This window comes from Schistocerca nitens, chromosome 2, assembly GCF_023898315.1.
Source record: "Schistocerca nitens isolate TAMUIC-IGC-003100 chromosome 2, iqSchNite1.1, whole genome shotgun sequence".
Taxonomy (NCBI): Eukaryota; Metazoa; Arthropoda; class Insecta; order Orthoptera; family Acrididae; genus Schistocerca; species Schistocerca nitens.
In genome coordinates, this window is record NC_064615.1 from 104,463,635 (window position 1) to 104,489,457 (window position 25,823).

General features: G+C 43.1%; 1 protein-coding gene across 1 annotated transcript in view; it reads right to left on the reverse strand.

Annotated features, from left to right (window-relative positions):
• Positions 1 to 7,713: 7,713 nt before the first annotated feature.
• LOC126234859 (sodium/hydrogen exchanger 9B2-like) overlaps positions 7,714 to 25,823 on the reverse strand; it is a 178,182-nt gene continuing 160,072 nt past the window's right edge. Inside the window, exon 11 of the mRNA XM_049943600.1 lies at positions 7,714 to 8,308. Within this exon, the coding sequence (XP_049799557.1) occupies positions 7,994 to 8,308 (315 nt within the window). The 3' untranslated portion in view covers positions 7,714 to 7,993. The remainder of the gene's footprint in view (positions 8,309 to 25,823) is intronic.

Consider the following 25,823-nt stretch of genomic DNA (forward strand, 5'->3'; position numbering starts at 1 on the left):
TCGACTACATTCCATTATCGTCGTTTTGCTTTTGTTGACGTTTATCCTATACCCTCCTTTCAAGACACTGTCCATTCCGATCAACTGCTCTTCCAAGTCCTTTGCTGTCTCTGACAGAATTACAATGTCATCGGCGAACCTCAAAGTTTTTATTTCTTCTCCATGGATTTTAATACCTACTCCGAATTTTTCTTTTGTTTCCTTTACTGCTTGCTCAATATACAGATTGAATAACATCGGGGACAGGCTACAACCCTGTCTCACTCCCTTCCCAACCATTGCTTCCCTTTCATGTCCCTCGACTCTTATAACTGCCATCTGGTTTCTGTACAAATTGTAAATAACCTTTCGCTCCCTGTATTTTACCCCCGCCACCTTCAGAATTTGAAAGAGAGTATTCCAGTCAACATTGTCAAAAGCTTTCTCTAAGTCTACGAATGCTAGAAACGTAGGTTTGCCTTTCCTTAATCTTTCTTCTAAGATAAGTCATAGGATCAGTATTGCCTCACGTGTTCCAACATTTCTACGGAATCCAAACCGATCTTCCCGAGGTCGGCTTCTACCAGTTTTTCCATTCGTATGTAAAGAATTCGTGTTAGTATTTTGCAGCTGTGACTTATTAAACTGATAGTTCGGTAATTTTCACATCTGTCAACACCTGCTTTCTTTGGGATTGGAATTATTATATTCTTCTTGAAGTCTGAGGGAATTTCGTCTGTCTCATACATCTTGCTCACGAGATGGTAGAGTTTTGTCAGGACTGGCTCTCCCAAGGCTGTCAGTAGTTCTAATGGAATGTTGTCTACTCCCGGGGCCTTGTTTCGACTTAGGTCTTTCAGTGCTCTGTCAAACTCTACACGCAGTATCGTATCTCCCATTTCATCTTCATCTACCTCCTCTTCCATTTCCATAATATTGTTCTCAAGAACATCGCCCCTGTATAGAACCTCTATATACTCCTTCCACCTTTCTGCTTTCCCTTCTTTGCTTAGAACTGGGTTTCCATCTGAGCTCTTGATATTCATGCAAGTGGTTCTCTTTTCTCCAAAGGTCTCTTTAATTTTCCTGTAGGCAGTATCTATCTTACCCCTCGTGAGATAAGCCTCTACATCCTTACATTTGTCCTCTAGCCATCCCTGCTTAGCCATTTTGCACTTTCTCTCAATTGTTCCCTTATGCTCTCCCTGAAACTCTGTACAACCTTTGGTTCTTTCAGTTTATCTAGGTCCCATCTCCTTAAATTCCCACCTTTTTGCAGTTTCTTCAGTTTTAATCGACAGTTCATAACCAATAGATTGAGGTCAGAGTCCACAACTGCCCCTGGAAATGTCTTACAACTTAAAATCTGGCTCCTAAATCTCTGTCTTACCATTATATAATCTATCTGAAACCTTCTAGTATCTCCAGGGTTCTTCCATGTATATAACCTTCTTTTATGATTCTTGAACCAAGTGTTAGCTGTGATTAAGTTATGCTCTGTGCAAAATCATACCAGACGGCTTCCTCTTTCATTTCTCTCCCCCAATCCATATTCACCCACTATGTTTCCTTCTCTCCCTTTTCCTTCTCTCGAATTCCAGTCACCCATGGCTATTAAATTTTCGTCTCCCTTCACTACCTGAATAATTTCTTTTATCCCATCACACATTTCATCAATTTCTTCATCATCTTCTGAGCTAGTTGGCATATAAACTTGTACTACTGTAGTAGGCATGGGCTTTGTGTCTATCTTGGCCACAATAATGCGTTCACTTTGCTGTTTGTAGTAGCTTACCCGCACTCCTATTTTTTTTATTCATTATTAAACCTACTCCTGCATTACTTCCGCCAGTACCTCGTCTCCTACCTTCCAAACTTTACAGAAGCTCTCCTGTGAACCTTGCAGGACTAGCACTCCTGAAAGAAAGGATATTGCGGAGACATGGCTTAGCCACAGCCTAGGGGATGTTTCCAGAATGTAATTATATATATGTCTGTACATGTACCTCACATCCACCGATTTTCGTCTCGTTCAGTCAGTTGCTTTTTGGTGTGTCGTCTTTCCGTCTTAGAGTGTAACAACTAATACACTGCTCAAGAATCATGGAGAAGGAAGTTGCGAAAATTACGGGAAGAACACAGCTGCTTACACACTGATCAGACAGGGATTCCAAAATCAGATACTGAATTGTAAGACGTACCCAGGCGCAGATATAGGCTCAGATCACAATTTAGTGATGATGAATAATAGGCTAAAGGGTAAGAGAATCGTCCGTAAGAATCAGTGTGGAAGGAAACGAGATTCTGAAATACTGAGGAATGATGTAGCCAGTCTGTAGTTCGCTAAGGTTGTGGTTACTGCGATAAGGCGTACCAGAGTAGGCACTTCAGCTGAAGAGGAGTGGACATAAAACGAAATAAAAATGTTGGAAAGACAAACGTAATACTGCTAAGGTAACTGTGAAGGTACCTTAGGTAACAGGAGAATTACTTCAATTGATCGACGAAAGAAATAAGTAAAAAAAATGTTCAAGGAAACACAGGAATACAGCAGTATTTTTCCTTAGAACTGAAATAAACAAGAAGTGCGGGGAGTGTAGGGCGAATTGGTTCAAAGAAAACGCGCGGAAATTGAAAAGGAAATACTCATCGGATGGTCAAATTTAACATATAGAAAAATCGAAAGAGTCTTCGGCGAAATTAAAAGCTAAGGCGTCGGCATTAAGAGCGCGAAGGGAGTTCCAGTGTTGAACGCAGATGAGAGTGCGGGTAGGTGGAATGAAATATGGCAGGCTCTTCTGGCCCGCCCATCTCGCGGATGGAAGCCCCTTCTGGTCTATCCCTCTTTAATTTTATCGATTATGCATAGTTTATTTATTATGTGTGGGCTGATCTTTTACAAGCAGATGCAGTGATTGAGCGCTATGTGATATGATGACTTACTATTCCCATTACTTTCGGGTTGTGGAACTCTCTTCCTTTCACTGCTTTTTTCTTCTTCTGTTTCGTGGCCACTTTGCCCAGCCTACGGACGCAGCCGAGGGGTGTGATAGTCTGTCGAGGACGTCGGTTCTTGGAAGGACGGGAGGAACGGCCAATAGAACCTTCGCTAATATAGGGCGGGCGTAATCTGATGGACGCGTTGGCGTTGGGGTGCTCCCAAACCTAAGGCTTCCCGCGTGCGCAGTCTGCGAGTTCTGTGATTGGTGACCCAGCCGTGACGTCACCTTACGTTTTCCCTACTGTTTACTCTGGTTGGCAGCTTATCCATTGGAGGACGTTATTAATTATATGTATTGCGGGAGTCCAGCGTATTAGTTTTGGAGGTGTATTTGGCGCGGAGTTTGCACTCGGTCAGGATTGTCAACTACGGGCATTTGGCGGACTCAACGCCTCGGTTTCTCTGGATGGTTGCTGTGCGGAAAGAGGGGAGTACCTGCCGGACTGTTGGAGAGGCTAGTTCAAAGTCATCGGGTCAGCTGGGGACAACATTTAGAAATTTTGCGGACGCTATGTTCTCGTGGACTTCGGTGTCCTCTGATCACAGTAACGATCTCCACAGGACGCAGTCATCAGCCACACACACGACGACAAGAATTCTTGGCGCTTGTTGGACATCTGCGGATCATCTCTCTTACTGGACTACATTAAATTTCCTACCAAAGGCTCCTGTTTTTTTTCTGTAGGACTAAAGGTTTCGCGTAGAGAGCGACAGAATCTGAAAATCTTGCTCGTGGGTTTTGAAGGCCAGATGTAGAAATGCGCGTTGCACAAAACAATCTGAATGGTGCGAAAAGTGGCAGTTGACCCAAAATAACGAAAAGTGTGAGGTCATCCACACGAGTGCTAATAGGAACTCGTTAAACTTCGGTTACACGATAAATCAGTCTAATCTAAAAGCCGTAAATTCAACTAAATACGTAGGTATTACAATTACGATCAACTTAAATTGGAAAGAACACAGAAAATGTTGTGGGGAAGGCTAACCAAAGGCTGTGTTTTATTGGCAGGACACTTAGAAAATGTAACAGACCTACTAAGGAGACTGCCTACACTACGCTTGTCCGTCCTCTTTTAGAATACTGCTGCGCGGTGTGGGATCGTTACCAGATAGGACTGACGCAGTACATCGAGAAAGTTCAAAGAAAGGCATAACGTTTTGTATTATCACGAAATATGGGAGAGACTGTCACAGAAATGATTTTGGGCTGGACATCATTAAAAGAAAGGCGTTTTTCTTTTCACGAAATTCCAATCATCAACTTTCTCCTCCGAATGCGAAAATATTTTGTTGACACCGACCTACATAGGGCGGAACGATCAGCACGATAAAATAAGGGAAATCAGAGCTCGTACGGAAAGATATAGGTGTTCATTCTTTCCGCGCGCTATATGAGATTGGAATAATAGAGAATTGTGAAGGTGGTTCGATGAACCCTCTGCCAGGCACTTAAATGTGATTTGCAGAGTATCCATGTAGATGTAGATGTAGAACATCGGTACGGACAGCTGAATCATCCTGTATACCATAAACAACAAAAAGGTAGTTTATGTGGTGTATGAATTGCAGCTTCAAAATATGTTTTAAAAATTTATGGATTAAGATAGTTTGACAGGATACAACATCTCAAACCATCCGTGCAAAAAGAAGTCAGACTAGGATTGTCGATCAGTATCCCTATCTGGAGAATTACGTTGATATCGTCCTTCCAAAAAGGGCTACGTACCACATTCTCAAATGCCTTGAAAACATACGAGTTGTCTTACTAACAATGGCCTGTGTTATGGAACACGACTGGAACTATTGTTAGAAGCAAAAAAGTCTAGTAAATATGGGCTCCGAAAAGCATACCTGAAGAGCTATGAACACTTATTCGTGTTTGTTACTGTGATAATAATCTCTGCTACTGCAAGTTCTTTTCTGTCCATAATTTGGGAGAAGGTAGCATGGACCAAAACAAGAAAAAATTGACTATTAAACGTGGAGGCTAAGATGCATATCGCTATGAGAAATTGTTCACTGGAAGAGTCGTGTTTTACAGTACCGAAGATGATCAAGTGCTCATAGCTCTTACAGTGCTCGCTTTAGAGAGCATGTTTGGCTCAAATGGTTCAAATGGCTCTGAGCACTATGGGACTCAACATCTTAGGTCATAAGTCCCCTAGAACTTAGAACTACTTAAACCTAACTAACCTAAGGACATCACACACACCCATGCCCGAGGCAGGATTCGAACCTGCGACCGTAGCAGTCCCGCGGTTCCGGACTGCAGCGCCAGAACCGCTAGACCACCGCGGCCGGCAGAGAGCATGTTTATCAGACAATTTTTTTCTTGTGTTGTTCCATGTTACCACCTCTCAAAACGTGGAAAGTAAAGAGTAGTCAGTAGAAGAGATTTGTTACATAGTATCAAAAATGAAGAAATACTCATAACTCTTAAGGTATGCCTTTTAGAGTCCATGTTTACTAGACATTTTTTTCTTGTTTTGGTGTTGCTTTGAAAGATCGTTCCTGTCATATCTTTGAATGCTGACCATTCCTCCTGGGACATCCTGTATAAGAGCTGGTTAATACTTCTGCTGAGATGCTGTTTTTTCGACACGTGAACACAAACACAAACATGAAGGCTTCTGCACAAGTATCCATTCTTGTTGCCGTTGGAAAGGGTTGACAAGGAAGCTATTTGATTAGTAGTACTAACATTATTAACCCAGGAGCGAAAATAACACCAGGTGCAAAGGGAACGGGTGCTACTGCGTTGGACGAAGACAAAAAGAGTACACTTGAATTACAACACTGTCAACTAAGAACATTTTAAAAGTAAAAAGGCATTGGTGTAAAAAAATAATTATTTAAATGACGGCCTGTGACAAGAGATTTGACCCAAAGTCTGTGCGTCACCTATAGGCGTTACGAGGTGGGGGGAAAAATCTTATGGGACTTAACTGCTAAGGTCATCAGTCCCTGAGCCTACACATTACTTAACTTAAATTATCCTAAGGAGAAACACACACACCCATGCCCGAGGGAGGACTCGAACCTCCGCCGGGACCGTTACGAGCAAACTCTATGCTCTAAGGTTAAGCTGAAAATTGAGGTGGCTGTTGTCCTTTGGGAGGAATACCTCTATTGGACTCGGCAGTTCTTTGGAAAAAGGGAAAACCGAAGGAACAGACACTGAAGTTCAGTAGTTAGGTATTTTCTGTCTTTGAGCCTAAAAACCTGTATAAGAAGTAGGCAGGTAGTACAGAGGAACTGCAAATTAGTTTCAAGTCCTACGAGATGCGTATTATAGCCAGTGCTAACAGCCGGCAGAGACACTGAATAAGTTCTACATCCGGGTAGCTCCTAGTGCGGAATTGTAATGGGAGGTAGACACAACAGCTGCTGGTAGTGTTCATGCTGCAGCTCTAGCCTCTAAATGAAAGGCAAGCTAATTCCTATGATAGCAAAAGATATTTTTGTGTGCTGTTTGGTGTGAATACGTCTATATTATCTTGCAATGCTATACATTTACTACTAAATACTATTTTTTTAAAAAAAAGAAATACAAACAAGTAGCGACAGCATTTAATTTCTACTGTTTATCTGTATCAGTTCGCGCTAAAGAATTGAAGCAAACCCAAGGATACCCATGCATGCCGACGTGGGAGGACCCACGAGACTCAAGTCCAGGAAACCTGTCGTCTGGAGCAGAACATGGGGCACAGAGGGTCTCAATGCTGAATGGAAGAATGCATGGCAGGGTCTGAGAAGAGGCGTCGTGGAAAACCATCACCTAACCTACGACCCAACCAAAAGGGTTGAAGGCTTCAATCTCAACAGGAAACACTGGTCGGCTCTGCCAGCCGCTGTGGCCGTGAGGTTCTAGGCGCTTCAGTCCGGAACCCCCCGACTGCTACGGTCGCAGGTTCGAATCCTGCCTCGGGCATGGATGTGTGCGATGTCCTTAGGTTAGTTAGGTTTAAGTAGTTCTAAGTTAGGGGACTGATGACCTCGGGTGTCAAGTCCCATAGTGCTCAGAGCCAGCCACTGGTCGACTCTAAACAGGTTTCGCACGGGAGCTGGACGATGCAGACAGCAAACAACCAAATGGGGCTATACAGACGACTAGTGTTGTGACTGCGGAGAGGTACCAACAATGGACCATTTTCTGGTTTGTAACATTTACGGTTTCAGAGACGCCTCTCTGATGTCGCTCCACAAGTTAACTGGCAATGCCAGGAAATGGCTCCATAATCTTAATGTTACTGTGTAATTAATTGTCTTCAATTTATGTGATTTTTGTTCCATTTAATGTAATAATGTAGTTTCCCTGACATAATTGTAATGTAATAACTGATATAATTTGTTTCTAGATTGTAAGTTCCAAACGTTTATTGTGATTTATATTAATCTTATCTGTTCTTTGTAAAATGTATCTGGCAGATCGAACGAGAAATATAAATAAGTTCGCGCTTTTGATTTTGCCTCTCATGTCTCCCATATTAACAATGGCGGCTGTAAGAAGATGAAGGAACTGCTCGTTAAAAGTAGAAAATCCTGTTCGAATTCCAGTCTATCACAATTTTTTATTTTACATTGCTGATATACTGTTTCATGTCTCTGCAGCTTCCATGATTTCGTCTGGATCCATCCATTCATTTCAACGTGTTAAATTCATTTAACAAAACAATTTTTTTGTAATATTTGGGGTCTAGGAAGAAAGACATATGCGACTGAAAGGACAGTAAGCCTATTTTATATTTTAATTCCGCTTACAATATAACTTTTTGGGTTCTAAAGTAAGAGCTCTACTTGTGTTTGGGAGCAACAAGTAATGTGGGATTCATTAGTAAACACGAAAAAGTCCAGAAGTGAGTTGAAAATGTGAGAGAAGCGTCCAGGTTGGGTCCCAAAGACTCAGACCATACTGGAACCACTTGTAAGAAACGAGCCGTTATTGGATGTGATTCGTTGGGACGTAAACTGGCCCCAGAAGCCCTGTGGAGTACGACTGAGCTGCCGCGTCGGCTAGGCAGCGGCTATCTCGTGGGGCCCCAGCACGGCTCTGGACGGAGCCAGCTCCGGCTCGCGGTCGTCGTCCAGGATGGAGATGTCCCGGAGGGAGGGCCGGCCGCTGTGACTGTGGCGGCAGCTGGCGGGCCGCGACTGGGAGAGGCGCGTCAGCAGCCGCGGGCCCGTCAGCAGGATAAGCACGGCCCCGGTGGGCGCCGTCAGCAGGATGGCCAGCACGCACGTCGTCTTCACCAGCTGCGCGTACCGCAGCTCCTCCTCGGAGCCGCCGGACGCCTGCACCTTCTCCAGCGGCTGCAGGCACAGCGCCGCCTGCGGGCAAGCCGTCACACTTACCCGTCACCGAAAACGTCAGCACTGCGAGGGCATCGTTACAAGTGGAACAAATTCAGCGACCTAAACCCACAGAAAGCAATAAGTCGGCGAAAAACAAGACACAGCAGAGGAAAATGAGATGGACGGTACGATACTGCGAGAAGAATTTTGACAGAGCGCTGAAGGACTTAAGTCGAATTAAGGCCCCTGGAGCAGACGTCATTTCCTCAGATTTACTGAGCTCCTTGAGAGGACAGACATGACAAAGCTATTGCTCTTGGTATTGTAAGACTACAATTGAACTACAAGCATACCCTTGGGACGCTTTAATCAAATGAAACCAAATGGTTCCACAGATCTTTTCAAATCTACACTACTGGCCATTAAAATTGCTACACCACGAAGATGACGTGCTACAGACGCGAAATTTAACCGACAGGAAGAAGATGCTGTGATATGCAAATGATTAGCTTTTCAGAGCATTCAAACAAGGTTGGCGCCGGTGGCGACACCTACAACGTGCTGACATGAGGAAAGTTTCCAACCGATTTCTCATACACAAACAGCAGTTGACCGGCGTTGCCAGTTGTAATGCCTCGTGTAAGGAGGAGAAATGCGTTTCCGACTTTGATAAAGGTCGGATTGTAGCATATCGCGATTGCGGTTTATCGTATCGCGACATTGGTGCTCGCTTTGGTCGAGATCCAATGACTGTTAGCAGAATATGGAACCGGTGGGTTCAGGAGGTTAATACGGAACGCCGTGCTGGATCCGAACGGCCTCGTATCACTAGTAGTCGAGATGACAGGCATCTTATCCGCATGGCTATAACGGATCGTGCAGCCACGTCTCGATCCCTGAGTCAACAGATGGTGATGTTTGCAAGACAACAACCATCTGCACCAACAGTTCGACGACGTTTGCAGCAGCATGGATTATCAGCTCGGAGACCGTGGCTGCGGTTACCCTTGACGCTGCATCATAGACAGGAGCGCCTGCGATGGTGTACTCAACGACGAACCTGTTTGCACGAATGGCAAAACGTAATTTTTTCGGATGAATCCAGGTTCTGTTTACAGCGTCAGGATGGTCGCATCCGTGTTTGGCGACATCGCGGTGACCGCACATTGGAATCGTGTATTCGTCATCGCCATACTAGCGTATCACCCGGCGTGATGGTATGGGGTGCCATTGGTTACAGGTCTCGGTCACCTCTTGTTCGCATTGACGACACTTTGAACAGTGGACGTTACATTTCAGATATGTTACGACCCGTGGCTCTACCCGTCATTCGATCCCCGCGAAACCCTACATTTCAGCAGGATAATGCACGACCGCATTTTGCAGGTCCCGTACGGGCCTTTCTGGATACAGAAAATGTTCGACTGCTGCCCTGGCCAGAACACTGTCCAGATCTCTCACCAATTGAAAACGTCTTGTCAATGGTGGCTGAGCAACGGGCTCATCACAATCCGCCAGTCACTCCTCTTGATGAACTGTGGTATCGTGTTGAAGCTGCATGGGCAGCTGTAGCTGTACACGTCATCCAAGCACTGTTTGACTCAATGCCCAGGCGTATCAAGGCCGTTATTACGGCCAGAGGTGATTGCTCTGGGTACTGATTTCTCAGGATCTATGCACCCAAATTGCGTGAAAATGTAATCACATGTCAGTTCTAGTATAATATATTTGTCCAATGAACACCCGTTTATCATCTGCAGTTCTTCTTGGTGTATCAATTTTATTGCCCAGTAGTGTATATGGTTCCAGAGGCCTTTTCAAGTCTCAGACATCTACAATGGATATATGCACACTGAGATAACGGACTAAAATTTGTACCAAGGCTGGGATACGAACCCAGGTCTCCTGACCACTAGGCAGATGTGCATCACTATGCCGTCCTGGTCTGGGTTTCAGGCATGATCCACGATTTCATTCGATTCCAACACAGCTGTAGAGTCTCTGCAATGCTGTTTGAGTATAGGGGGAATAGAAAGTGGCCTGAAGCGTGGATGGGAATTTGGAATGAAGGGGGAGGCGTGCAATGGTAGACTGTGGAGTTGTGCAAAGCCATTGGCCACGGTGGCGTATTGGCCAATACATCTGCCTACTATGCAGCAGACCTGCGTTCGAATCCCGGACTTTGTACAAATTTTCATTCGTTGCTTCGCTCTGCATATATCCCTGTGACGCTGTTATGATCTGAACCCAGTGACCTATGCAGTAATCAGAACAGTCCTCATAAGGTCATTTGGAGTGTTAAGACAAAGTTGTACAACAGAAGCTATTGAACATCTGTATTTGAACAGGTGCCGCCAAATTAAACAGTGAAGTATAGCTAACATAGCTCCCACAGATAAATTGAGAAAGGGTTTCATCTGACTATGGAATGACACTAAAGCTCACAGCAAAGTCCTGTTTATTGCTAAAATGCATGGACTTAGCTCCGAACGTTGAATAGATAATACAAGAAATTATTAAGGTCACAATGGTTCAAATGGGGTACTAAATGTACAGGACAATACCTTGCCACTGTTGTGCGGAATTGCAAACGAAATGATAATGACGATATGTAGTTATCTGTATCCACATAAATTGCTAATGACTCAGAATTAGCTTACATATAAAAGGAAAGATCCTGAAAAGTACATATTAGCACCAGTTGCCTTCCCTAAGCGTGTGATGAGTGCACGAATTTATTCAGAAGGGCAAAACTCTAGCTCGTAACAAACGACTTCACGTCCACATCGCCACGTCAAGCATAAATGCTGTACGTGCTTGCCGTTGTTCTAAAACCCAAATGCAGAGAATAGTTGCAGTGGTAGGTGAAAATTACAAGTTTGGCCCCACTATTTATGATCGGCTCTGAGACAGTCTCAAAACGGCCATCATCCAAAATGTTCTCTGCTGAAAGTGGAGATGAAGGCGAAATCCTCTATCTTTGGAGCTCTAGAACGAAGTTCTCTTATCCACACCTACCAAAATCTTGCTGGTTTTGCCAACACTGGATTCTCACTAGCTAACCTCTGTAGACCTTCTGAGTTCCATCCAGTGAAAAATCTCATACAAAACAAGCAATCTCCCTCCTCTTAATGAATCTGCTGTGATTAACCAGTAACACACATTTCTCACTTAGGGTGGGGCAGAAAGCAGAAATTCTCTCAAACTGTGAGGCTGGTTTCACAATTCTGCCAATGATAGTGGCTGCACATAGACACTCGCAAATTCTCATTCCTGTTACAAAAATAGTTTTGGTCAGCGAATCACGGGCTCCCCTATGAAACTTAAACAACAATTGATACTAACCTCTTTTAAACCCAGCAGTTTCCTCACACTATGAGTGCTATAAGTTTTCTCATCCCCTTGCAGATCCCAACCTTTTTAGAAAGAGTTCTTTTCAGTCATTTTCACAATCCAAGGTGGTGCAGTGGTTAGCACTATGGACTCCCATTCAGGTGGATGACGGTTCCAATCCGCGTCCAGCCATCCAAATTTCCCTAAATCATTAGAGGCAAATACCGGAATGGTTCCTTTGAAAGGGCATGATCGATTTACTTCCCCAGCCTTGAAATATTCCGAGCTTGTGGTCCATCTCTAATGCCTTCAACGTAGACAGGACATTAAACTGTAATCTTTCTTCCTTCCTTACAAAGAAGTCAGGTGCTGACAGTACTGTATGTAACTGATCCATCAATATAATAAGCCAAGGCTGTTACATATCGACAAGAATTAAACTAATGGGAAAAAATCGCAAAACCAAGAAAGAACTGTACGACGTAAACGGAAGTTGGTAGGGGTGTTTCTACATCCGAATGATGTCTATTCAAATTTCGCGCCAGTCGCTTAAGAGTGGCGCCACTACGAGGATGCAAATCAGGTTTGTTTTAAACACACTCTGTGACGGGCATGAGCGTTGGTTAGCTCTGAGACTGGACGTGGTTACTCAACAATGCCTTTAAAGCGACAAAGACGCCATTATCAGCTCCTCACTGAGCTTGAATGAGGTCGTGTAATAGGGCTATTAGACGCTGGATGTTCCTTCTGCGATACTGCGGAGAGATTTGGCAGGAACGTAGCCACTGTACATGAACATGACTGCTGGCAGCGGTGGACACGAGAATTTACGATCACAAGAAGACAGTCCACCGGACGACCAAGTAGCACTACCGAGGGGGCGAGCACAGCTTTCCGTATATGGCTATGGAACATCGCACTCCATCTACAGCAGCAGTTTAAGTAGCAGTTGGCACATTGTGACATAATGAACTGTTACAAATCGGTTACTTCAAGGACAGCTCTGAGTCAGAGCCCTGTGGCGTACATTCCACTGACCCCAAACCACCACCATTTTCGACTTTAGTAGTGTCAAGCGAGAGATCACTGGAGGGCAGGTTGAGGTTGTTGTGTTTTATTATGAAAGTTGGCTGTGTCTCGATGCCAGCGATAGCCATGTGTTGGTTAGAGGGTAACCAGTTGAAGGCCTGCAACCAACCTGTCTGTGTGCTAGATACACTGGACCTACACCAAGAGTTATGGTCTGGGGTGCAGTTGCGTAACAGCAGGAACACTCTCGTGATTATCCCACACAACCTGACTGTAAATCTGAACGTCAGTCTGGTGATTCAACCTGTCGTTCTGTCATTCGTTAACAGCATTCCTGGGGATGTTTTCCAACGCTGTTGTAACCCAACGTGCTCTACAGAATGTCGTCATGTTGCTTTGGCTTGCTCGATCATCAGATCTGTCTCCAGTCGAGCACATTTGGGGCATCATCTGACGAAAACTCCAGTATCATCCACGAACAGTATTAACCGCCCCTGTATTGACCGACCAAGTGCAAGAGGCATGAAACTCCATCCCACAAACTTACAACCGGTAGCTGTACAACACAATGCATACTCGTTTGCATGCTTGCATTCGACATTCTGGTTGTTAAACTGGTTGTTAATGTACCAGCATTTCACATTTGCAATGGCTTATCTCACTCTGTGATCTTGCAGTGTTAAACACTTAAATATGTCACCTAGACAAGTGTATTGTCGAAATTTCATTACTCTACATTAATTATCTTTTGGTGCTACGATTTCTTCCGTCACTTTACTTACAAAAGAATGGAAAAACTGGTAGACACTGACGTCAGAGAAGAACAGTCTGCAGTATGGGGATTGCAGAAACACATGAGGCAATACTGATCCCACGATTTATCTTATAAGGCCGACTGAAGAAAGGCAAACCTACATTTATAGCATTTGTAGACTCAGAAAAAGATTTGGACGATGTTGAATGGAACAGACTCGTTGAAATTATCGTACCAGCAATGAAACACATGGAGCGAAAGCGTATCTGCAACTTTTACAGAAGCCAGCCTACACTTGGGAGTCAAAGGACATGAAGGGAAGCAGTAACCACTTGAAAAAGGAGTACGAAGGGACTCTAGGGTATCAGCAGCGTTATTTAATCTATGCAGTGAGTAAGTAGTAAAAGAAACCAAGAAAAAATTGGAAAACGAATTAAAGTTTGGGGTGGGGAAATAAAAGCTTTGAGGTTTGCCGATGACGTTGTGATACTTTCTGAGATGGTAACTGACTTGGAAGATCAGTTGAACGGAATGGGTAGTTCTTGAAAATGTGCTATATGATAAAAATGTCGTGTGACTAGGGCCTCCCGTCGGGTAGACCGTTCGACGGGTGCAAGTCTTTTGATTTGACGCCACTTCGGCGACTTGCTCGTCGATGGGGATGAAATGATGATGATTAATACAACACAGTCCCTGAGCGGAGGAAATCTCCGACCCAGCCGGGAATCGAACCCGGGACCTTAGGGTTGACATTTTGTCGCGCTGACCACTCAGCTACCGGGGGCTGACTTGCTATATGATGAACATCAAGAGAAGCAAAACAAGGTTAATGGGATGTTGTCGAATTAAATAAGCTGATGATGATGGACCAGAATGGGAAATTACTCATTTAAAATAGACGATGAGTTATCCTGTTTGGATAGTTAAATAATTGACAATGACGGACTAGAAAGGTTATAATATGCAGACAAGCAAAATCAAGAAAAGCGTTTCTGAAAAAGGGACGTTTGTTAATGCGGAATATAAAATCGTCTAAAAGTTTTCTGAAGCATTGAATTTTTCTACGGAACTAAAACGAAGAGGATAAACAGTTCAGACGAGAACAAAATAGAAGCCTTTGAAATGTGGTGCTGTTGGCCGCGGTGGCCGAGCGGTTCTAGGCGCTTCAGTCCTGAACCGCGCGACTGCTACGGTTGCAGGTTCGAATCCTGCCTCGGGCGTGGATGTGTGTGATGTCCTTAGGTTAGTTAGGTTTAAGTAGTTCTAAGTTCTAGGGGACTGATGACCTCAGATGTTAAGTCCCATAGTGCTCAGAGTCATTTGAACCATTTTTTGAAATGTGGTGCTACAGAAGAATACCGTAGATTAGACAGGTAGATCGAATAAGTAATGGAGAGGTACTGAACTGAACTGGGGAAAAATTGAGGCACAATTTTACTAAATCAAGAGATCGGTTGATAGGAAACATACCGAGGCATCAGGGTATCATCAATTTGGTAATGAAAGAAAATGTGGAGGAGGGGAGTAAAAGTTTTAGAGCGAAACTAAGACTTTACTACAATAAGAAGGTTCAAATGGATATCGGCTACAGCACTTTTTCAGAGATGAAGAGGCTTGCACGAGACAGACCAGCTTGGGAATCTACTCATCATGGAAGAACAAATGTGCAGTTTTAATGACGTGGTTTAATCACAGCGAATGGTACAAGTTAACGGAAAGTTCTGGATTATGTGATTTTGGGAAGTATTACTCTATAAGTACTGACTGTGTTATCATACATTATTCCAACAGATGTTTAGCTTTCTACTAATTGTTTCCCCACTTATGACTCTTATGAATTTGCTGGTCATAATTACCTAACACGCCATACTGTTTCTGTAGTCTTTATATCCGATAACCTTTAAACGACAATTGTACACAAATGCAAGGTTTCACAAATTAATGATCTTGTGAGAGTTAGAACAGACACGTTTCTGTATTGTAAAATAATTTTAATTCGGTTTTTGCTGATCGAGCTGCACTACTTCACTTGTAAATGTGACCAAGGAAATTCCTAAACTCCTGTAGTAACTCCAGTTTCGTTAGCAAGCAACGTATTCCAACTTAATTTAACTCATCGAAATTGAATATTAGATGATATTTCTTTCTCGAGGAATTATCCGCGAATTTTAATCTAAAAATATCGTGGGAAACCATTGGAATTCAGGAACAGATCTTATGAAATAGAGTATATTCGGTTAGTTTTCTACTGTCTCGTTCAGCTTCCTCCACAATGCCTTAAACCACAAGATATTACTTCTCTAGACTATGGAGGTAAGTCTGATCGTGGCTACATTTTCGCAATCAGCTTAATAATTAACAAAATATTACATGTCGATTGTTATGCGCAAGAAAACAGTGTGAAGCAATAATACGAGGGGCGTTCAGAAAGTAAGCTCCGATCGGTCGCAAAATGGAAACGACTATGAAAATCCGATAAAGCTTTGCACAGATGTGTTGGGTAGTGTCTCTAGTATAACCCCAGTTAGCATCACGTCGCTCTTCTCATTTCTGAGCTCGCAATGAGTGCGTAAAGATGTCTAGAAAATAGTGTCTGCCGCCAAGTACGAGGGCCTGGTGAGAAATGTCGCCTGAAGCTATGCAGCTAACATTACATAACTGTCGTGCTGTTTCTTCTTCAAGACAATTCTCAGCCGCATTCTGCAGGGGCAATGAAGATGCTCCTGCATCGTTTTCAAATGGAAATGTGAGATTACCCACAATACAGTCCGCAATTGTCTCCCCCTGAGTTTCATCTCTGGTCACATGAACCGCTGTCTTTGAAGACAACATTTTGACACAGACAACGAGGTGTAGGCCAGCGTGGAGAATTGGCGGAAAGCACTGGCGGCTGCCTTCTATGATGAGGCTATTGAAAAGTTGGTATAACGCTATGACAAAAGTCTAAGTCAGAACGGCGACTACGTAGAGAAGTAGCTGAAAGGTGTAGCTAATTGTTACAAGTAAAACATTTCTGATGTTCACTGTGGTTTCAATTTGGCAATCAATCGGAGCTTACTTTCTGAACAGGCCTCGTAGCTCAAATTTTGATAAAGAGCGAAAGATCTTATCTCGAACAGGGTGCTGGCAGTAGGCGATACACCTTCCCATCTATCAAAAGCTACGAACTGTTAAATTGCCATTACAGACTGAGTAGCAGGAAGTCACTGGAAGGGTTGTCTCATTTAAAGATATGCCGTGTGTGACGCGCGAATGTAGACACGATACCCGAGCAGTCCATTAGACACGTGTCTAGTGAAATATGGTAGCACGTCACGAGTTAATAAGCAGGGTCTTTCTACATTAGTTACACACAAGTAAGGTTTAATTGTGAAAAAGGTAAATGGCTTATAGAAATGTCTAATGCAGCGCTGAATGCAGTATACTGTCAGATTTTATTCCCGCCTGACACTGTTAGTTTCCCACGTTCCAGCTAGGTGGTATGCGCGTATTAGATATTCCAACAGGCATCATGGAGTCGTATTACGATGCAGATTATTTGCTGTGTTGCTTACGGTTTCGTGAATCCAGATCCAATACTACACTACAGAGACAACTCAGGACTAAATATCGCAAACGACTACATGGAAGACAAACTGTTACTAATCGGTACAATCGCTTCGGGGAATCTGACTGTATATGAGATAGGACGTCGGTACAGAGTCAGCCAGAAGTCTCTGATGCAGCAATTGAACCAGTTCGTCAGCTTCCATTCGCAGTGTGGGTAAATGAACCCTACAAACTGGAACTGTTTCGTATCTCCATAAGAATGTGCCGACTTGGAGTGGACGTCCAACGCGGTCATCTGCTTTAACCCCAATGGACTTCTGTGTTCGGCGTTGAGTATTTGTTTCTCTGCTTCTGGCAAACGTCGACGAGCTGTGACAACAGATAACACAAGCAGGTGGCATCATACACCAAGACTTACTTGATAGGATCACTGTCAGCAAACCGATTACGGATGGGACATCTGTAGTACGACAAAAGATAGCCACATTGAACGTTTGTAAATAAAACTTCAAGATATACTGCATTCGACGCTGTATCAAACTATACTATAAGTTATTTACTTTTTTCACAATTAAAAGTTACTTTTGAATAACTAATTTATAAACACATAGGGGTCACAGCATATCGGCGATTACGCATGGTCTGCAGTGTCTGGAATGGATCTCCAGTATCGTGGAGGCAATGTATTCACAAGTGTAAACCTCGTAAACGGGTAAATGGACGTCACGACGCCTCTGCAGAGCCATACAGGGTGGTCGTCGTTCCACTGTCAGTCACATCGCAGCCGATTTGAATGTGGATCGTCAGGAGCCCATTTCCACCGGAAGGATATGGAGCCAAACACTCGGCATAGTTTCAGCAGGCGAGGACTGACCTCACATTTAGGGCCTTATCTTCACGTTTGGTCGTTCAGTGTATTTTCCGAAAAGTACTTTAATCAATTTGTTTGTGAGACCATCATCTGCAGCAAGTATGTGAATATTCTTTTTATAGATTTAAATTCCTTTGTGCAGCTGCGGATTTTTTTATTTTTTCCCCCCTAACTTTTTTTCGCCTTTTACCTTAAGGTATCTTCATTGGACTTATTCTGGAATGATACAGTTTTGTGTTTATATGAGATATTTGTGGATTAACGGTTTACATGCTAATTTTTACATAAATGAGTTACTAATTGCAGTTATTTTTTTTCTGGCTGACAGGTTAGAGACCGCACTGTCACTTCACTTACGAAACATGGACACGTTTTCACGTTACGATCTTTTTATACCATAGTTTCCACGTTTTGAATGCTAATTGTTGTGGAACAATACCACCAGTCTGGCACTATGAGGAGATTTCCTAACGAGGACTGTGATTTTTATTAACAACTGCGTGTTCACTTGATTTCTCTCTTTTTATACCGTCGTTTGGCTCGTATGGATGACAGTAATAAGTTCCCCTGGCGTAGAGAAACAATTGAAAGAGTTTGAAACAAATGAGTCTTTAGATCTGCATGGAATCTCAATTCGGTTTTACAAAACGTACTCTACGGCATGGGCCCCTTAGTTAGCTTGCGTTTACCGTGAATCTCTCGCCCAGCGCAAAGTCGCAACTCACTGGTAAAAAGCGAAGGTGACCCCTCTATATAAGACGGGTAAAGAACGGACCAAAAAAGTTACAGACCAATATCTGTAACATCGGTTTGCTGCAGAATTGTAGAATTTATTTTGAAGTCGAGTGTAGTTAATTCCCGAAAAGCTTATGTCCCCGAATCAGAGTGGTTATAGAGAGCGTCGCTCGTGTGAATCTCACTTTGTCCTTTTCTCAAATAATATACTCTGAACTACGGATGAAGGGCAACAATCAGATTCTATATTTCTAGATTTCCGAAAAGAGGTTGACACGGTATCCCACTGCATACTGCTAACGAAAGTACGAGCATATGGAACAGGTTCCCAGAAATGTGAGTGGCTTGAAGACTACTTAAGCAATAGAACCCAATACGTTATCCTCTACAGCAAGTGTTCATCACAGACAAGGGTATCGTTTCTAGTGCCTAGGAAGACCGCGGTTTTTCTCTACATACAAAAAGATCTGACGGACAGTATGGGCAGGAATCTTCCGTTATTTGCTGATGATGCCGTGGTGTACGATAAAGTGCCAACGTTGGGTGACAGTAAGAAAGCCGGCCTCTGTGGCATAGCGGTTCTAGGCGCTTCAGTCCGGCACCGCGCTGCTGCTACGGTCGCAGGTTCGAATCCTGCCTCGGGCATGGATGTGTGTGATGTCCTTAGGTTAGTTAGGTTTAAGTAATTCCAAGTATAGGGGACTGAGGACCTCAGATGTTAAGTCCCATAGTGCTTAGAGCCATTTGAACCATTTTTTGACAGTAGGAAAATACAAGGTGTAGTGGACTGTTAAGGCAGCCAGTCCACAGTGAAGTAGCCGAAAGGGCACGCGTCAACTCACGCCGTCTGGCGTTAAGTCTGGAACAGGATTCGTAATGAATGTGATAAAGAAAAGTACGTAGCTACTAGAACACTTAACTTTTATATCGTCCTTTGGTATACAGCATTCTTGATGATACAAGTGAGACTCTTTAGATTCATGAAGTAACTAATGGCGCCTTGCTAGGTCGTAGCCATGGACTTAGCTGAAGGCTATTCTAACTGTCTCTCGGCAAATGAGAGAAAGGCTTCGTCAGTGTAGTCGCTAGCAACGTCGTCGTACAACTGGGGCGAGTGCTAGTACGTCTCTCGAGACCTGCCTTGTGGTGGCGCTCGGTCTGCGATCCTGACAGTGGCGACACGCGGGTCCGACATGTACTAATGGACCGCGGCCGATTTAAGCTACCACCTAGCAAGTGTGGTGTCTGGCGGTGACACCACACAAGGCGATTTACAAGGGGAGGCCACCAATTGTGAAATTCAGATTCGATTCATATTGCGGATAATAAAAGCTCATAGCCAGAGGTGTAATGTGGCAAAGCACCAAGATTCACCGAGCGAGGTGGCGCAGTGGTTAGCACACTGGACTCGCATTCGGGAGGACGACGGTTCAATCCCGTCTCCAGCCATCCTGATTTAGGTTTTCCGTGATTTCCCTAAAATCGTTTCAGGCAAATGCCGGGATGGTTCCTTTGAAAAGGGCACGGCCGATTTCCTTCCCAATCCTTCCCTAACCCGAGCTTGCGCTCCGTCTCTAATGACCTCGTTGTCGACGGGACGTTAAACACTAACCACCACCACCAAGATGCACTTCTCAGCCGTTGTCGAGAAAACGACAGTTAAAAGAAACCGTTGAGGTGAAATACTCTCTACGATTTGCAACTTCCTACAGCGTCGTGGCGCAGCGGTAAGCGCTCGGGTTCGTAATCCGAATGTCGCCGGTTCGAATCTCGCGCCATGCAACTTTTTTTTTAGTATTTGTTATTTGTAATTAATATATATATATATATATATATATATATATATATATATATATATATATATATATATATAATTCCCGGCAATCATATGAAGTTATACATCGTAGAGAGTATTTCACCGCAACGGTTTCTATTAACTGTCGATTTTCTCGACAACGGCTGAGAAGTGCATCTTGGTGCTTTGCCACATTACACCTCTGGCCATGAGCTTTTATTATGCGCAGTATGAATCGAATCTGAATTTCACAATTGGCGGCCTCCCCTTGTTAGACAAAATTTCCATTTGGTGTGATGAATGGTAGCTAGCTGTAAATGTGGAAAGGCGTAAGTTTATGCGCATGAACAGGAAGAACGAACCCGTAATGTTCGGATACAGCATTAATAGTGTCCTGCTTGACACAGTCACGTCGTTTAAATATATGGGATTAGCGTTACGAATAAGATGGAACGAGCATGTGTGGATTATGGTAGGGAAGGCGAATGGTCGGCCTCTGTTTATTGGGAGCATTTTAGGAAAGTGTGGTTCATTGAAAAGGGTACCACATATAGGACACTAGTGCGATCTGTTCTGTTTGGGATCCCCACCAAGGCGGGTTAAAAGAAGACACCCAAACGTTTGAGAGGCGGGCGGCTAGATTTGTTACCGGTAGGTGCGAACAACGTGCAAGTGTTACGGAGATGCTTTGGGAACTAAGATGCGAATCTTTGGAGGAAATGAGACGTAGTTTTCGAGGAAAACCATTGAGAAAATTTAGAGAACAGGTATTTGAAGCTGACTGCAGAACGACCCTACTGTGGCCAACATACGATGCCCGTGAGGTCTGCGAAGATAAGATACGAGAAATTAGGGCTGATACGGAGACATACAGATAGTCGTTTTTCCCTCGCTCTGTCTGCTACTCGAATAGGAAAGCAAACGGCTAGTAGTGGTTCAGGGTACCCTCTGTGACGCACTGTATGGTGGATTGTGGAGTATATGGAGATTGACTTACGTAAGTGTTGTCAGCCTAACGGAGCAATTATTGAAACCTAACGACTGTTCATTTCTGATTTCGTTCTCTTTGATAGATAGATAGGTACTGTGGATGGATAGATTGGTAGAATGAGAACAGAAATGAACTGTCTTACGCAGGCGCGGCTCGTGGTTTCTATGCTGGGGAAGGCTGCGGCATTTATCGATCGGAGCCAACATAGACCTCGGGTTACACTACAGATTAGTCTGACATAAACAACTAAAAATTCAGGGGGAGGGAGGGGGGTGGCAGATCACTCTCTACCCATAATTTTACGTACTGCATCATCTATAATCAGGTATTAAATATGATTAAAAGCTAACTTCGAATTAAAATCTTTGGTTAGTGTTTTTATACGTCATCATTACACATTCTGACACTTTGCAGCAAATCATATGAAAAGACGCGTTTCGGAGAGATCTTTAATGCGATGAATGTTAACTTTGCGGCTGCTTAATATTTTTGGTGTTTTCAGTACTAAACTTAAGGCGTTTATTGGGGTTAACCTCCAAAGCTCGAAGTTTACGAGTTCGCATGACGATACTGTGATGTTTTCCTGACGTCACAAGTCTTGTGATTGGGTGGCATGAGCAATCCGTGCAACTGCCATATTAATTCACATGTTTGAGAAGCGAACAGTTCGTATTTATTGTGTATTATGAAAATATGCATTTATATGAAATAGCGCACTAAAGATCTCTCCAAAATACGTCATTTTTAGTACGGTTTGTTGTGCTAAAGTACACAAAATGTGACACTGTAGCGCAACACACTGTACCGGTACCAAAAGTGATTCGTTTCGGAAAATATCACGTTTATGACTGGCTAAACATGACACTACACTTTTTTACTCACTTCACTTAATAGACTAAGTAGGACTTAATATAAAGAAATTACCTCTTATCAATTATGAATGCACTTTTGCTTACCTCAATTCATTTGTTTATAGACGAAGTCAGCTCGTCTCCCCTTCTGCGCAGCAAAATGGTCTATGACCATTTCATTGAAATTTGGCCGATTCAATAATTCTTCTTCTAGGGAACACATTGCAAGCGCACAAAGTCTGTCCTCATTCATAGTGTTGCGCATGAATGTTTTCACTCGTTTTAACGTAGAGAAGCAGCGTTCTGCCTCGCCGGTCGTCATAGGGAAGGTTACTATTATTTGCAGAAGTTTTACACTTTCAGGAAAAGCTTTAGCCAGATTGTTATCGTAAAGGAAGTTCAACAAGGTCAAAGCACCTGACGCCTTCATAAAATCTTTTCGGCTGTACAACACGTTCACCTCATGACGTAGATCAGGAGACTGTAAATTGAACAAATTAACAGCTATTTTAAGCTCTTTTTCCGGAAAAATAGTTCGATGTTTTGCAAACAACGATGGATCAAACAGCTGTGCAATCGATAAGTGATCATTGAAACTGAATCGTTCTCTGATCTGAGTTGTGATGAGGTCGCAAACGCTTCGTGCACACACTATTCTTGATTCTGTGAAACGTCCCCGTTTTGCAGTTGGGTCTACCTGTTCACAGTGATCGTCAGTTTCAAGTGAGGCCCTAATTTGCTGGACAGAATCTGCAAAGTGCGAAACATATTCAACAGTTTTCACTGCATCAATATTCCTCTGCTGCAGTTGATTAAAGAGGATGTCGCAATGAGGCATGACTGTATTAAAAAAAATTTAACCAAGAAGAGGAAATCTTCGTCTTGCAGGAAACCCTTCAGTCCCGTGGCCTTGTTTATTGTCTTGTAATCACTGGCATCATCATCAATAATTCTTTCTAGGCACTCAACAATTTCCTTTTGGTATTTGTACACAGTGGTTACGCTCCGTGATTTAAAATTCCATCTGATGGACTGAGGACAGGTAGGAATACGCTTCTTCACTACTTCGTCAAGAATGGCTGTACGGCTAGAAGACCGGAAAAAAAGGTGGAAATTCCTTCCAAGTTGCTAAAGAAGATCCGCACTTGTTTATTGCCCGTCACACAACGTTCAACAATTAAATTTAACTGATGGGCGTAACAGTGAATAAAGTGAGCATTCCTGTACACTTCTCTAATTCTAGTTTGAACTCCACTTTTATGGCCACTCATAACAGGAGCACCGTCGTAACACTGAGCTATCAGTTTTTCAGGTGTTTCATGTACATTCATTTTCTTTAGCTCGCAGAGAACAGCTGCAGTTACATCGTCTGCACTGTGACTTTTTGGGCGTACAAAGGGAATAAATCTTTCATTTATTTGTCCCAGTAGCTCATAGCGAATTATTAGGACCAATTGTGACAAATTTGCACAGTCAGTAGTTTCATCAACTTCTATTGCGAGAAAGTTTTCCTTCGACAGTTCGCTCCTGATGAGATTGAGGCATACCTCATAAATTGATTCCAGGAGTTCATTTTGAATTGTCTTCGATAGGCCTAAGAAAACACGGTTTTCTGATTTATCAGTGTGCTGCTTCAAGACGCAGTCCAGTTCTGCCATAAGACTGACTAATCCTCGAAAAATTCCTGGGTTTTTGGAATCTTCTGTTTCGTCGTGGTCCCTTAAGGCAAGCTCGAATTTGCCGCAAAATTTAATACAGTCTATCAGTTTACCCGGAATATACCGATTTTTTGATACATTTTCATTATATATCTTTACATTACGGCGGTAAGCACGGTCTAATTGGCACATAATGTCCACTTTCCCTAGCATTGAAAACTCAATGAACCCATTTAAATGTTTTTCGCTGGAATTGTGTTTTTTCACCTTTGCGTGAAAATTCTTTAAGTCAGAGATACCAGTTTCAGTCCAGGCACTATCTGTACTGTTTGTAAGAGGACAGGTGAAACAGAAAAATGCATTTTTCACTTCACAACCACTCAACCACTCAGCTGCATCGTACATTGCTCTATTAAAACTGCGTTAGTATCCTTGCCTAGATTTGCACTGTTTCTGTTCTTGATTGATCGTTAGATCGGGTCTGGGTGCACCAGGGTCTAGTGCAGCAGGGGATACAACCCGTCGGCTTTGAACAATGACGTCACAAGTCGCCAGAGACCATGTATTACAAAGATGAAAGAGCTGAGGAGAATGTTGAGAAACAAAGGAATGCGAGAGAGATAAACATTGATCTTGTCAAAAGCCGAGAAGCGATTCTTCTTAGTGTTGTAGCTCCCTTCAGTAGCTAATAAGTGTTTTTTGGCTTTTAAAAAGAAATCTCACGAGATAGAATAAAGTGATCCTACTTTATTAAGCAATATCTTGCCAAAAGCCGAGAAGCGATTCTTCTTAGTGTTGTAGCTCCCTTCAGTAGCTGATAAGTGTTTTTTGGCTTTAAAAAAAAATCTCACGAGATAGAATAAACTGATCCTACTTTATTAAGCAATCAATAAAACATCTACATCTACATCTACATCTACATCTATACTCCGCGAGCCACCTTACGGTGTGTGGCGGAGGGTACTTATTGTACCACTATCTGATCCCCCCTTCCCTGTTCCATTCACGAATTGTGCGTGGGAAGAACGACTGCTTGTAAGTCTCCGTATTTGCTCTAATTTCTCGGATCTTTTCGTTGTGATCATTACGCGAGATATATGTGGGCGGTAGTAATATGTTGCCCATCTCTTCCCGGAATGTGCTCTCTCGTAATTTCGATAATAAACCTCTCCGTATTGCGTAACGCCTTTCTTGAAGTGTCCGCCACTGGAGCTTGTTCAGCATCTCCGTAACGCTCTCGCGCTGACTAAATGTCCCCATGACGAATCGCGCTGCTTTTCGCTGGATCATGTCTATCTCTTCTATTAATCCAACCTGGTAAGGGTCCCATACTGATGAGCAATACTCAAGAATCGGACGAACAAGCGTTTTGTAAGCTACTTCTTTCGTCGATGAGTCACATTTTCTTAGAATTCTTCCTATGAATCTCAACCTGGCGCCTGCTTTTCCCACTATTTGTTTTATGTGATCATTCCACTTCAGATCGCTCCGGATAGTAACTCCTAAGTATTTTACGGTCGTTACCGCTTCCAATGATTTACCACCTATGGCATAATCGTACTGGAATGGATTTCTGCCCCTATGTATGCGCATTATATTACATTTATCTACGTTTAGGGAAAGCTGCCAGCTGTCGCACCATTCATTAATCCTCTGCAGGTCTTCCTGGAGTACGTACGAGTCTTCTGATGTTGCTACTTTCTTGTAGACAACCGTGTCATCTGCAAATAGCCTCACGGAGCTACCGATGTTGTCAACTAAGTCATTTATGTATATTGTAAACAATAAAGGTCCTATCACGCTTCCTTGCGGTACAAGCAAAAGCTGTTATGTTTTAGTTTAGTTTTTTTATTGATTGCTTAATAAAGTAGGATCAGTTTATTCTATCTCGTGAGATTTTTTTTTTAAAAGCCAAAAAACACTTATCAGCTACTGAAGCATCTGTATCTTAGGATCAGTTTATTCTATCTAGTGAGATTTTTTTT